Source organism: Delphinus delphis, chromosome 3 (genome assembly GCF_949987515.2).
Source record: "Delphinus delphis chromosome 3, mDelDel1.2, whole genome shotgun sequence".
NCBI lineage: Eukaryota > Metazoa > Chordata > Mammalia > Artiodactyla > Delphinidae > Delphinus > Delphinus delphis.
The window spans coordinates 56,802,428-56,816,025 of NC_082685.1; the positions used below are offsets into that span (position 1 = coordinate 56,802,428).

Below are 13,598 nucleotides of genomic sequence, written 5' to 3' on the forward strand. Positions count from 1 at the left end.
CCAAGGAGACAGAGAATGGCGTGAGCCGGGAGGGGTGGCACGGAGTCAGGCAGCTGTCACTGTAACGTCGGCAAGGACATCACCACGGCAACAGGGCCTTTTTGACAAGACAAGCTCATGGAGGCTGGTTTGGGGGATCTTGGAATGAGGAGGTCTGGGAAGAACCCAGCATCAGAGGCTGAGGTGGAGCTCAGGAGACAGGTAGGTCCCCAAAGCACAGCCCGGGGAGGGATGTGGGTCATTTTGCCATCTCCTCCATCCCTGGTGCAGCCTCTCTTCTCACCATCCACACCTTCCCCCATCAGCTTCATGGCTCTGTCTTTCCATCCCTGGGCCCAGGGCAGGACAGCTCGGCTACCCTACCTCCCATGCCACCACTCCTCCAACCCACTGCGCATATTCTGGGAATCTGATTTTTTAACTCGGGACTAAAAGAGGAGGAGGTTACATCATGTTAAGAAATTTTCATGCTACTTTTTGTTTCCCCCGGGGACCAGGCTGGGGTCCCGGGGTTTAATCCGGAGCTCAGACTGGCCCTAAAGAGCACTGGGGCAGGGGGAGGGATGGGAGGTGTGAACAGATCCTACGGAGCCCAGGCACCGCGGGCAAGTGCAGGGAAGCCCACGGAAGGAAGGAGAGGTTTGGCAGCGTCTTCAGAAAGAAGAGGGGAAGCAGGGCCAGGTGCCCTGGAGTCACCCACAGCACTGAAGTCTCTGCCCAGGCCTCACCCCACAACTCGTGGCATGCAGGGCTGGGTGCAAAGCCCTCCACAGAGGGGTCAGCCTCAGCATCAGGAGACAGCCCACGAGCTGCTTGGGGCCCAAGTCCTCACCAACTCCAGCTCCTTACCCACCTCTGCCTTTGCCTTGCCGGGTACCCTTGGACAAGTCCGGAAGCCCCTCTGGGACTCAGTTTTCCCATCTGTCCTGTCCTGTCCTCCTCCAGATTAGCCACGAGGGTCAAGTCAGGCCTTGAGGATAGGATCTTTTTGTTCCCTGAGGTATCCAAGCTCCCAGCACACAGAAGGCACTCGGTGAACATTTGTTGAATGAATGAAGCGAAACCCCTTGAGGAGGCCACAGAGTGCCCCTTAGTGGCAGGGCCGACACAAAGGCAGGAGAGAGCTACAGGTTTGGACTGGGAGGCTGGGCACAGTTGCCATGGGAACCTGTTAGATTGGTGGCCCTGCCGGGTATCTGGAAATAGGCCTGGCTTATCTAGAGTGACGGGCTACCGCTTCTAAGGGAAGGCTGAGGTAGCTGTGAGCCAGCAGCTGCTCTACTGGAAGGCGGTGGGGGGAGACACAGCGGGCCTGAGAGAAGGGCACTAAAGGAAAAGGAGGAAGGTGGCCATGCGACTTCCTAAGGACTCCACTTTCCTCCCCTAGAAAAATGGTTACAGAGAAGGCCCAGCCCTGGAAAAGTGAATGTGACGATTCATGGACTTAGAATCCCAATGTTGTCCTGGGTGCCCAGGTCTCCCTCCAGCCCTGGGGACTCTGCACTCCACCTGGACCCCAGCAATGGCTGGTCGGAGGGAATCTACTTCCCGTCCACACGGCGTAGACGCTGTGGCTGTGCAGGGAGAGGTGACCTCTGGGTGACTGCTGGGGAGCCACGGCCAACCTAAGCCCTGGCTCACGCCTCTTCGCCTCTTATCCCCTCCCTAACCAGAAAGAACTCACGACTACAGTTCAACAAGGTGAAGGTGGAGGACGCTGGGGAGTACGTCTGCGAGGCTGAGAACATCCTGGGGAAGGACACCGTCAGGGGCCGGCTCTTCGTCAACAGCGGTAGGTGGTCCCCCAACGAAGGGAGGGGTCCTAGAGGGGTTCTGTGGGGGTGGGCCAGTTGCCCCCCAGCCCTAGGGAGGCCCGCACATGATCCATCTTGCACTTGACTCCTCTCCCTCCTGCCACTGCCGTATCAAGCCCCAAGATCTGAGCCGATTCAGAGAAATGCAGTCGAAGCATAAATGTTTAGCTTTGTTATCTGGACCTGGAAGAGCCGCCAGCTCTCGTTTTAAATACCCTGAAAACTAAATATTTTGAAATCAAGAGGTGGGGGTGGGGGGAAGGATATTTTTAGAAGGCAATTATGGGAGGCTGGGCTGCCTGAAGCGGGGCTCCGGGGAGAGGCAGACCCAGGGTGCGCGCAAGCTGCCTGCCCGCTGCTTTGCTGGGTGCCCGTGTGCAGGCAGCCTGCTCCACGGGGCCACGGGTGGAAGGCTTGGGTGCCCCGGGCCCCTGGGGGCAGCCTCAGTTCAGGGATGGCAGGACCCTCTCCCACAGGTCATCCCCTCCCTGGGAAACGTGCAAGGTCAGGAGCCCACGGCACCCTTCACTTCCCCCCTCCGCAGAGGCAGCTCCGGCTTCGGCGTGGAGGCGGCCTCCCTGCTGGGCTGTCCTCTGGTTATTGCCCTTGACTGGAAAGTCACCAAGGCTGCCTGTCCTCAGGTCGCGCCCCCTCCACTCTAGCCTGAGTCCTCAGAACCCCACAGCTCTCGTTCCTCCTCCTGACACCCAGCCTCCACGTACCACTTGGCTACCTGGTTGTTGGGTTCACTTCCAGTCCTGCATCTCCCTTCATCCCGTGTTTCCACCAGACAGCCCTCCAGTACCCCCTGCACCCAGCGCAGTCTAACGAGAACCCTGCCCTGTGACCCTCAGAGGAGAGCCTGGCTCAGACCCGGTCTGCCGTGTTGTAAGGGACCTCCCTTGTCCTCCCAGCCTCTCAGCTCCTCGATCTCCCTTACCACTGGATCTACCAGGTCTGAGTCTGCGAGTCCTGGTCCGTCTTCTTTCTGGATCTTTCACTCACATATGTCCTTTTCATTCCAGCCCCACCTTAGGGGCAATCCTGGCCCAGGTTTCATCCCTGCTGAACCTGGACCAGAGCAGCAGCCTCAAGATGCTTTCGCCCTGTCACTCCCCGACCCATGGAGCCAAAGAACAAGGACTCGGTCCCACAGCCCAGCTCTCACAAATCCGACCCAAATGGCCTTTCCGACCCTAACTGTAGTCGGCCTCTCCTTCCCATTTTTATTCTTCCTCCTGCGCCATCTCTCCCAGGCAGCTATCCTCCTGACCAGTCCAGCCCACCGCAGCGGCACGCCCAGTGCAGGCCCCACTCCTGGGCCACTCCTCGGCCCTCTGTGGTCTTGTGTATCTCTCTCCAGTTCTATCAGATCATTCTTCAGCTCTCATCCTGTTGCTGAACTTTCTTTGCGGGTGTGGCCTTCTGGGTGGACTGTCCCGGGGTGGCTGTACCAAGTCCTGGGATATCGGGCCGGGCCTGGCTTTGCCCAGAGGGCAGGCAGGTGTGACCTGGGGTGTCACAGGATCGTGGAAGACCTGGAGAGGCTTCTGGGTCTGCCCCTTACCTGGGGGCTTAGAAAGGCTAGCTGTTTAATCACAGGTGCACCCATGTGTCCTGTCAACTCAAGCCTTCAGCGAGGCCTAACTCAGCAAGACGCTGTTCTGAGCGCTGAGGGGGTCACAGTCTTGGCTCCCAAAGTCCCCTCAAATGGCAGGAAGCTAAAACCTGAACTCAAAGCGTCTGCCTGTTCTAACACACTGAAGAGGAAAGACAGGCAACTTAACAACGGGAGAGGGGGCATCCCAGGCAGGCGGGAGGGGAGCCTTACAGGATGAAGAGATACTTGATCTGGGCCTTGAAAGATGAGCAGAGATTTTCTCCAAGAGCAAGGGAGAAAAGCAGTTGCAGGAGCTGGCAGCAGGCAGAACATCTCTGCAGCATCAGCTCCTTCCCGGCCCATTTTCTCTTCGGAGATCCAATAAACTCACTCACACCAAGACACTAATGGCTGATAGAGGCTTCCTGGGTTTATCCTTCCCAGGTGTTTTCTTTAAATCCCCCCCAGCCCTTGGCAACCAGAATCTCCTTTCTGCCGCCGTGGATTTACCTATCCCGGACATTTCATATAAATAGAACCACAGAATATGTGGCCTTTCAAGACTGGTTTCTTCAACTTAAAATAATGTTTTCAAGGTTCCTCCATGTTGTAGTCATGTCAGTACTTCTTTCCTTTTCGTGGCTGAATAATAATTCCATTGCCTGGGTCTACCACATTGTTTATATATTCATCAGCTGAGGTTGTTGCATCATTCTAGTTGTTTCCACATTTGGACTATTATGAAAAATGCTGCTATAACATTTGTGTCCAAGTTTTTGTGTGGACATACGCTTTCAGTTCTCTTGGGTATACACCTAGGAGTTGAATTGCTGGGTCATATAGTAACTATGTTTAATTTTTTGAAGGATGACCAGCTGTGTTTCAAAATGGCTGCACCATTTTAACATTCTCACCAGCAAAGTATGGGGGGTTCCCATTTCTCCACATCTTCACCACCCCTTGTTATTATCCATCTTTTTTTTTTTTTAAATACAGCCACCTGAGGGCGTGTGAAGTGCTATCTCACGGTGGTTTTGATTTTCATTTCCCTAATGACCTTCCAGGAGTATTTGCCTTTAGTAAGAGACAATGCTTTAACCTACAGAAAAGATATCATCGGCCGAGGAGACCAGACTAGACCCTGGGATGGTAGAAGAAGGTACCTTTCTCTCAAGAATCAGATGTCCATTTGCTCATTAGAAATATTTGTAAATATTCATTAAGCACCTATGACATGTCAAGCGCTGTGCTCGACACTGGGGTGCGTTCACCAGTGAAGCAGACAGACATGGCCTCTGCCCAAAGGGAGCTTACATTCTAGTGGAGGAGCTAAGCTTTGGACAGCTAGTAATTGCATAACTAGTCCTTTAATTGTTAGAATAAGCACTACAAGGAGAAGTTACAAAGCTAAGGGAAGGAATGAAGGAGGAGCCTGAGCAGCCTCTCTGAGACACTGATATTTTGAAAGTCCTGGATAAGAAGGCTCGTGGCCTCTTAGAGGAGCTGGACTAAGCCAGTGGAGTCTGAATATGCTGCAAGACAGGGACAGGACATGAAGTGGGAGAGGTGGTTAGGCCCAGATTAGACTTGGGGAGGGGGAGGGGGACTTCATTATGAGTATGGATGGAAGCCATTGGAGGGTTTTGATAATGGAAGCGATTGATCAATTTACATATTTTAAAGACCCCTTTGGTGGCAGCTGCAAAGCGAAAAGGTTAGAGATGAAGGCAAGAGTGAGGGAAGAAAGACCAGTGAGGAGGCGATTGTGGCCATCCAGGAAAGAGACCACAGAGGCGGTATTGAGACATGGACAGAGCCTCAGGAGGAGGTGGGAAGGCAGCCCTCAGTGATGGACGGCTAGGGGGACAGAGAAGGACCAGAAATCAAAGGTGCCCTCTAGGCCTTTGGTTTGTGCTGTCCAGTCATTGAGATGAGCAAGGCTAGAGGAACAAGTGGCTGGGGCAGATGAGTGGGAGCTGAGTTTGGGGTGGATCGGCGCCATCCCCGCGGTGGTATCCAGGGAGCGGCCAAATTCTCCCACTCGGAGGTCATCTGTCATCTCCACATCCCCAAACACGGGAGAACACAGTGAAGAAATACAAATAGGCTGACGAGGCAGCGTGACACATTGCCTTAGGAGCCCACATGTGCTGCAATAGCACGAATGCACCTCTTCAGTGTGGAAAGCTTCTAGCGTGAGCCTTCACCACCAGCAGAGTTGGCTGCCGTGAGCTGGGAGGGCGCTGCCATCACAGGGGTGGCCTCAAGGTACTTCTTTGTGAGGTGGAAAGGCCTATGGTCACTTCCCTCCACACCTTCTACAACCGGCTCCCCCATTGCCCTCCCTTTTTACCTTTCTGGGGCCCCAGCCTAGTCCCCGTGATGACATGGTTCTGGCAGGCCTAGGCCATGGATCCCAAGATGGGGCCCTGTCTTCCCTCAGGAGTCGTCCTCTGCCTCCCAAGGCCTCAGTGAGCACAGATGTACGTGTAGACAGGCCCAAGCGTGCAGCTGTGGTCCTGCCGCCATCCTCGCTCCTGCCCGCTGCTCATGCAGCCCATCGTTGGGCAGCTTCCTCCACCCCTGGCTGCAGAGGGCATCAAGCTGCCCTGAGATTTCTCTGACTTGGCCAAGGCCCATGAGAGGACTCGGGCCCGTGGTCCACGTCGTGTTTGCATTCGTCTTCCCGTCAAGCCTTGGTGCTGACGTGTTCTTCTACGAGGGACCAGGTGCCTGGTGAGAATGCTCAGCCAGATGTTAGGAGCCCTGAGGCCTTGTTACAACACACACTGGACTCTGGAAGGCCCTTCCCTGCTCTCTTTCCTCACTCCTCCTTGGCAATGTAACCGAAGGGCAGGACAACCTCTAGGGTCGTCCCGGCAATGAGATTTTGTAACTCACAGGCGTGGTCACCTCAGCTGTTTGTCTTCTCTGTCCCTTTCTTAGTTCCCTGGGTCTCACTGACCCAGAAGCATGTGGGTCCCAGCCTTGTGTGGGGTTGAGCAGAGGTGGGAGACGTCAGCAGGGGTGGGGCTCGAGGATGCCAGACCAGCAGCAGGCATGATGTGGAGGGAAGGTGGGAGCTGGCCCTACCCGCTGGGTTTTATCAGCGAGCTCCTCAGACATATACAGAGGCAGAGCTGTGTATACACTCCCAGTCCCGTGCTCCATCCGTCTCCCCACACGTCTAAACACTCAGGGCGCCAAGTGCCGGCCCTCCTCCTCCTCCTCTCATCCCCCACTTACTTCGGGGGATGGTGGAGACTCAGTACCCCTGAGTAGACAGGACCGGCCAAGGTAGGACGGGCCACCTCAGTCAGGAGGCCACCGCTGGGTGGGCATGAGAGGCCCTCAGAGCCACAGAAGCTGAGGGGGGGGCAGGAACCGGTTTCTAGCTGCCCAATATGGATACACAGCCTAAGAGGTTAGCTAATAGATAAAGACTGAAATTTGGGGCAAGAATTTTCACTTGAAACCAGGCTCCTGGCTGCCATCCCTTTGGGGAGCAGTGCTTTTGTGATTTTCACTGATCAAATGAATCTGATCCAGCAGGTGTGCAGTCTGGGTTAGCAGCCTTGAAGCCCAGTCTTGCTGTCACCTAGTTTCCACATCCCAGCTGTCCCCTCTCCCCAGCAACGTGAAGCCCCGGATTTACGGCCTGGGCTGTCCAAGGCCTGGAGGCTCCCTCCAGAGGCCACAGCTGACAGGGTGGGGGAGGTGGAGGCTGCCTGGTGAGGGAGGACGTGAAGGCGGCCCGGGATGCTTATGGAGACGCGCATAGCGGCCTTTGTAGCATTTCCGGGCACCTTGGCCCAACTCTGGGACAAAGAGGGGAGAGACGGAAGCTAGGGTTCTCGCCGCAAGTCCCCAGATCGCAGAAAATTACAGTGCCCAAAAGGTGCCATTCCCCTCAAAGCCCAGCTCCCTGTAATCACGCCCTGGTCCATGAGAGCCCCAGCAGTGCAGACAGATATAAATGTCTCCTCCCTGAACCCCTGTGACTTGCCCCCCACGTAAGACATGGTGCCTCATCCACCTGCAGCGGAGCCCCCAGAAAGGCAGGCAGGCAGGCAGCAGAGGTGGGCCCTTATGCCAGAAGATGGAGCAGTTTCTGCTAGCCTCTCATCCCCTCCAAAAGAAGAAAATCTTCCCAGCCTTTGAAGGTTTGCCTGGAGCGAGGGTGCAAGGTGGTGCTGGGCAGATGGTCCAAGCTCACGGTGGCCTCCCCTTGGCCTTGTTGGTGACCTGGGAGGGACCACCAGACCTTCCCCCCACCCCAGCCATTCCTACAGTCTCTGATCGTCCAGCTTTGAGATGGGCCATGAAGGAGGTGATTCCTGGGGCCCAGAGGTGGTCTCAGTGGGTCACTGGCACGTGTCTCTCGTACCTCCAGTGAGCACTACCCTATCATCCTGGTCGGGGCACGCCCGCAAGTGCAACGAGACAGCCAAGTCCTATTGTGTCAACGGAGGCGTCTGCTACTACATCGAGGGCATCAACCAGCTCTCCTGCAAGTAAGTCACCAGTGGGGGCAGGCATGGGGGCAGGAGCAGGGGGAGAGAGGCTGGGGCAGAAGTGGAGGGCTCTAGGAAAAGTGAGCTTCAAGATACTAGTGAGGGGTCTCCAAGGGGTGTAGACAGGGAGGTTTGCCCCACTTCCTAGCCCTTTCCTGGAATACAGGGAGATGTAAGCTCTAAAGGGCTCAGGGCTTCTGCAGTCCCAGTTTCCCAGGCCCCTACCCACCTCATCTTCCAATGTCCACCCTTTCACCAACACCTTCTTGGGAGATGGCTAGACCAGTCTATGCCCGGGGCACTGGATTCTCTCTCTCTCTCTCTTCCCCTCCCTATCTCTCAGCAACTTTCCAAACTTTGTGCTGATGAACATTGCCCAGGGTGCATCTTCCCCAGCAGTGAGGAGCCTGGCAGGGTCAGGTAGGGCACACGTCCCAGAGCCCTTGCTAGCTGAGCTCTGCTCTTATAGCCTTGAGGGAAGAAGAGGGCTCTGCCCCCAGTGCTCGCCTCAGGACCTGGCTCTTCTCCCTGCCCAGCAGGACCCCAGTGCCCAGATATGCTCTGGCTGCTGCCTGTGCCACTTCAGTCCCTAGCCCCTCTCTGGGGAGTGAAGGGCTACCAGCAAGGACATCACTCTGGGTGTGGCTGAGTGGGGGAGGTCAGGGTTGAGGAAAAGCTCATGTTGGGACTCTGCCTCCCCCCAAGAGCTGCCCCGAAGGAACTCCCAGGAGCTGGGGACCCCCTGCTCCCCACCCTTAGCAAACAGGGTAGGTGGGAGCACAGTGATCAGGGAGGGCTTGCTCAGGCCCAGCCACATCTTCTGGGAGCCGGGCCCCCACTGCCCCCTTGACAGATTCTCTGGTAGGTGAGCAAGGAACAGGTAGGGGAGCTTGGTGAGGGCAGCACAGGTTCTGGCCGGATCCTGAGTAGAGGGAGGGAGGCCTAGTTCACAACTTTGGGTTTCAAAGCAGCCCAAGCCTAGGGCGCTGGCGATGTGCCAAAGCTGCCCCATTGCCGTGGCATCTGGGCGGGGGCCAGCAGAGTACTGATGAAGATTCCCGGAGAGAGGCGTTTGCCCTCTCCACAGATAAGGTCAGATTCAGCGCTCCTCTCGGCTTTCCTGCCTTTGGCCTCCAGCTCCAGAGCTGCATCTCCCTCCTGACTACAGCCTTGGCCAAAGACCCCTCCACCTCACAGCGTGATAATGAGGGGCCACACCTCCTTCACGCCCTCCCCTCAGTGCTGGGTGAGCTGAGCCTGGACTGCCAGGCACACCTGTGCCTCTTGCTCCAGCTGGCCTCCTTTGCCAGCATCCACCTCGGCTCCACCTGTCACCTGCTGCCCTCCGCCTTCCGGCCTCCCCCATCCTGAATCTCAAGGGACAGTCCCAAAAGCAACAGCAGGTCCCCCAGGGAAGTTCTCAGTCCAGACTCAGCCCCTCATCCTTCCTCTCTCTTTCTGCCTCTAGGAAGCTGCCACATTAGTGCCACAGACCCTGGGGAACATTCTAGCCTTGAAAATGCTCTGAGCACTTTGGAATAGATCTATAGAAACGCATAAGCGTTCTGGAATACCTCACAGAGATGGCCTAGCCCTGGACCCCTTCTTCTTGTCCCCCACAACAAACACATACACCCCAGGCCTCTCTTCTTCCCTAGCCCCTTGGATCCCAGAACCTTGAAGGCATCCAGCATTGTCACTGGCTCCAGACAGAAAAGGTTTCAGCCACCGGGACAGGTGTCGGGGCTGAGGAGGGCCACGGGACCCAGGACTCCAGTGCCAGAGTCTAGTGTGGGAAAGAGTAGTGAGCTATAGGATTCCCAGGGGCCCCTGCCAGCAAGGCTGTACCCCTAGGACTTTCTGGGTGCTGCCCAGCTAAATCTGAGAGGAGCAGAGGGCAGGAGCCTGAGGCACTGTGAAGATGCTGTCCTGTTTCCCTGCCCCACCAGGGCAACTGGGGTTCACTGCTTAGAACCTGAGCTTGGTACCCAGAACCACCACCTCCCCATCTCAGCCTGTCCTGGGTCAGCCCCAGCCAGGGCTCCTGGAGCCAACTTCCCTGATGCCCTGAGCCCTCAGGGGAGAGGGGCATCCCTGGCGGGGATTGCAATCAGGAGGGCAGGTCCTCAGAGCTGTGCTGGAGAAGGGCAGGGGGGAGGGGGGCAGGGCAGAACCCAGAGGCCATTCTGGGGGTGGGTGAGCTGGGAGGGAAGGAGGGTAGGCCTCTTGGGGTTCCTGATGACACCCTGAATGGAATGCATGGAATAAAAAGGAAAGAACTTAGGAAACGGAACTCACGTCGTACCATTTGTGCTGTTTGTTTACTTTTATTTTGATTTTTTTGCATTTCCGCTTAGCTTGGATAATGAAACTAGACTGGTCAGTTTCATTCCAGTTTCTACAAAAATCAGTTTTCCTTCCTGGTTTTCTGACACTTGTTGTTGTGTATTGGTTGAGAGCCCTGCGGGGAGTGTTGGAAAGCAGGCACACTCCGTCCCTCCTGTTTTTCTAGAATTCAGAGCCAAAAGAAACAGTGTCACTGATGCTGAATTTTGTTTTAAAAAAGGAAAGCTTAGGGGGATTTGAAAACGGGGGTCCAAATCAAGGTGACCGTCTCCTGTCTGGGCCAGACAGGGGCCTCTGCACTTCCTCTTGCTGCTTTCTCCTCTTCTCTCCGTGTTTTTATAGAGCACGGTTGGTGCGTGACTCCTGGGGACTGGTTCAGGGGATGATGACAGAACAAGACTCTCTTTCCAGCCCTGTGCACATACCAGTGGCATGCCTCCCTTTCCCATCAGCTCACCCCCCCATCCCCTCTGCTCCCATGTCCAGGTGATTTCCCCCATCCCATGCCCATCTGCCTGCTCATCCTCTCCACCCACACCCCTCATGAGGCCAGAGACCCTTCACTCCCTCCAGTGCCCGGGGCACACCCTCATCCTTCATCCTCCCTCTCCCCTGGGTGAGGGCAGCACACATGGCATTATCCCCAGGCTACCAAAAGGAGACACTGAGGCCCGGGAGGTGGGGTGGGAAAACGGGGAGGCAGAGTCCCAGCCTCTCTGTCACCCCAGATGCAGCCCGTGGGCTCTCCTCTCTGCCCCTCTCTTACCCCTGCTCTTCTCCAGCCCTGAGCACAGACCTTCCCGTAGTCAAGGATAACAGCTTGGGGGGAAGGGCTGGGAAGCCTGTTACCTGCCGCTCCTCCTAATCTGTCCCGTGTCCCTGAAACTCAGGGGGTCAATCCCTGTTTGAGTGGGAACTCACTACCAGCCAGCCACCCACGCCAAGTTCAGGCCCTGCTGCTGGTTGATAGGCTAATGTAGCCTGTACCCTGTTACCAGGTCCTGGCAGCAGGGTAGAGAGGCTGTAGGCCCACCCCCAGAGCCTTCTCTAGGGAAGCCCCAGCCTCCTGGACGTGGACAAGCAGGGCTAACGAGAGAACAGGAGTGTCCAAAAGCTCCGCGAAAGGAGCCAGTGCCTGAGGAACAGCTCAGGTGTTAGTCGTCCCAGCCCCGTGCAGTGCCCATCCCCCCCCCCACCTTCTCCTTTGTTCAGCTAGTGGGCACTTTCCCAGGGCAGGAAGGTTAGGACTATATGGCACAACTCCAGGGGGCTTGTTCGTGTTGTACACGGTGTCCACAGCACCACCTGGAGCTGCGCAACTCTGTGGCCACGAAGAATACGAGGATAGAGTCGGGGTAGTCCAGGCTGGGTGTGGGGCCGGGAACGCAGGGATGTGCTCAATTACCCTCCGTCTCCAAGAGCCACAGGAAAGCATCCTGACTCTCAGCAGTGGGAATAAATTCCCCTCTGTCCCCTCCTGCCCCTGCACTCCCCCATTTTCTCTTACACACACACAGGTTTTTCCTGTCTCCAGGAGCCGGGCTAATCTCAGACACTGGACACAGTCAAGCCTATCTCTTTCTTACTCCTGATTGCAAGAGTCATTTTGGCAACGTCCTGGGTCTTTATCGTCCACCCCCAACGATGCTGCTGCTTGAAAAGTCACTCCTGCGCCTCTAGTCCCATCCCAAGTGGAATCAGTTTCCGAGAGCTGAGGAAGAAGGGCTGAGCCTGAGTGGAGCTGGTCGGAAAGCCTTAGCCACTGCCTCCATTTTCCTGGGCTGGGATAACTGGGGACGAGGGCGAGGGGTCAGAAAAGGGCGTATTGACAAAGTTGTAGCCTCCTCCTCCGAGCCACCCTGTTCAACAGGATGAGCGTGCATCAGCTTCACGTGCAGGCTCTCCCCCTTCTCCAGACACACTTCCCCCCCTCCACTACCATTCATTAGCCAGGCACACCTGCACACACACTGCCCCGGCTACAAGGACCAGCCTCCTGCCTCCCCTGAGGGAGATACAGTAAGGCCCAGAGAGACTCCAGCTATCTGCTCATCAACCACTCCCGATCCTCCAGGCTAGATTGGAGGCCACAGGGTTTTTGTGAGGGTCTATCACAGTCAATCGCCATCACCCCCTATAAGTTCAAGGGGCTGCTGATGGTTGGTATACGCTAGAATGCTAAGAGGTAGAGTACATTCACCTCTTGGGGAAGTTTACTGATTAACGTCACTGACCTGTTATTGAGGGGACGCTGGTGATGGGCTTACCTAATTTCCTAATTTAGAAGAGGCAGAAGAGCATAGACCCATCTTCGAGTAGGGGGCGGTGCGGGAGGATCAGTCTGGCCCTATCTGTAAGCTTAAGTATCTGGCCTTGCTGGGATTCAGAAGAGAGTACAAGGGCTGGGCATGTCTCCCAGAAATCTACAAGACAGGGACTCGAGGGGAGAGTGGCAGCCAGGGAGCAGAAGGAAGTGGACCTTGGAAGTTAAGGACAAGGTCAGGGAGATGGGAGTGGGTGGTTCTCTGCAGGAGGCAACGTGGGAGAATGAACTCCCGCTAGAGCCAGGCAGTGATGGAGGAGCAGGTCGTGGGGAAAGGGCAGGTGTCCCAGGCAGCCAGTTGGCCCCCTGATGCGGAACAGGCTGCAGCCCCGCCCCCACCCCGCCACCGTGATTCTTGCCACCTGAGGCCAGAGGCCCCACGCCCGCCCTCAGCCCACCAGCTTTGGGATGCTGGTAATTCAGGCTTCTCTCCACCCTCACCTGTTCCCCATAAGCTTTTCCCGTGTATATTGCTCTAGGGCAGCCTTCCCCAAACCGTATGTTCACAAGGATTCCTCAAAAAACAATTTCCAAGGTCAAATACATTTGGAACCTACTGGAAAGTTCAGCTCTTTCCTCCTACAAAACTTTTCATAGCCTTTCATGTGCTAGCGTGCACTGCACCTCTACAAGGAAGCCTGGGAATGGATTTCCTAAACTTACTTGGCCACAGAGCCCTCTTTGAAAGAACAGATGAGACATCTCCAAGGCCCCTTCTGCTGGAGGCGCACAGTCTGGGAACAGCATTCCCAAGTTCTCCTTTGAGCTTTCTGGGGTCTGTTTCATGGATGAGAAAACCTGCCCAGGGCCCTGGACAGAACCCTTTAGTAGGGCTTGGAAGGAACGTCTCCCCAGAACTTGGTATTCCAGAAGACTCCCAGCCCCCCAGCCTACTGACTGCCTGGCACCGAGGGTCTACAATCCTGGCTTCACGGGGCCCCAGGCAGGTCAGAAGGGAAGTCTCAATAACCATGAGGACCTTTAGGCAGTAAGTTCCCAAT

General features: G+C 56.1%; 1 protein-coding gene across 3 annotated transcripts in view; it reads left to right on the forward strand.

Annotated features, from left to right (window-relative positions):
* Positions 1 to 13,598, forward strand: part of NRG2 (neuregulin 2) — a 179,688-nt gene that overhangs the window by 147,083 nt on the left and 19,007 nt on the right. For all 3 annotated transcript variants that reach the window (XM_060008723.1, XM_060008720.1, XM_060008721.1), the window contains exons 3-4: positions 1,674 to 1,792; positions 7,808 to 7,928. In XM_060008723.1, the coding sequence (XP_059864706.1) occupies positions 1,674 to 1,792; positions 7,808 to 7,928 (240 nt within the window). The remainder of the gene's footprint in view (positions 1 to 1,673; positions 1,793 to 7,807; positions 7,929 to 13,598) is intronic.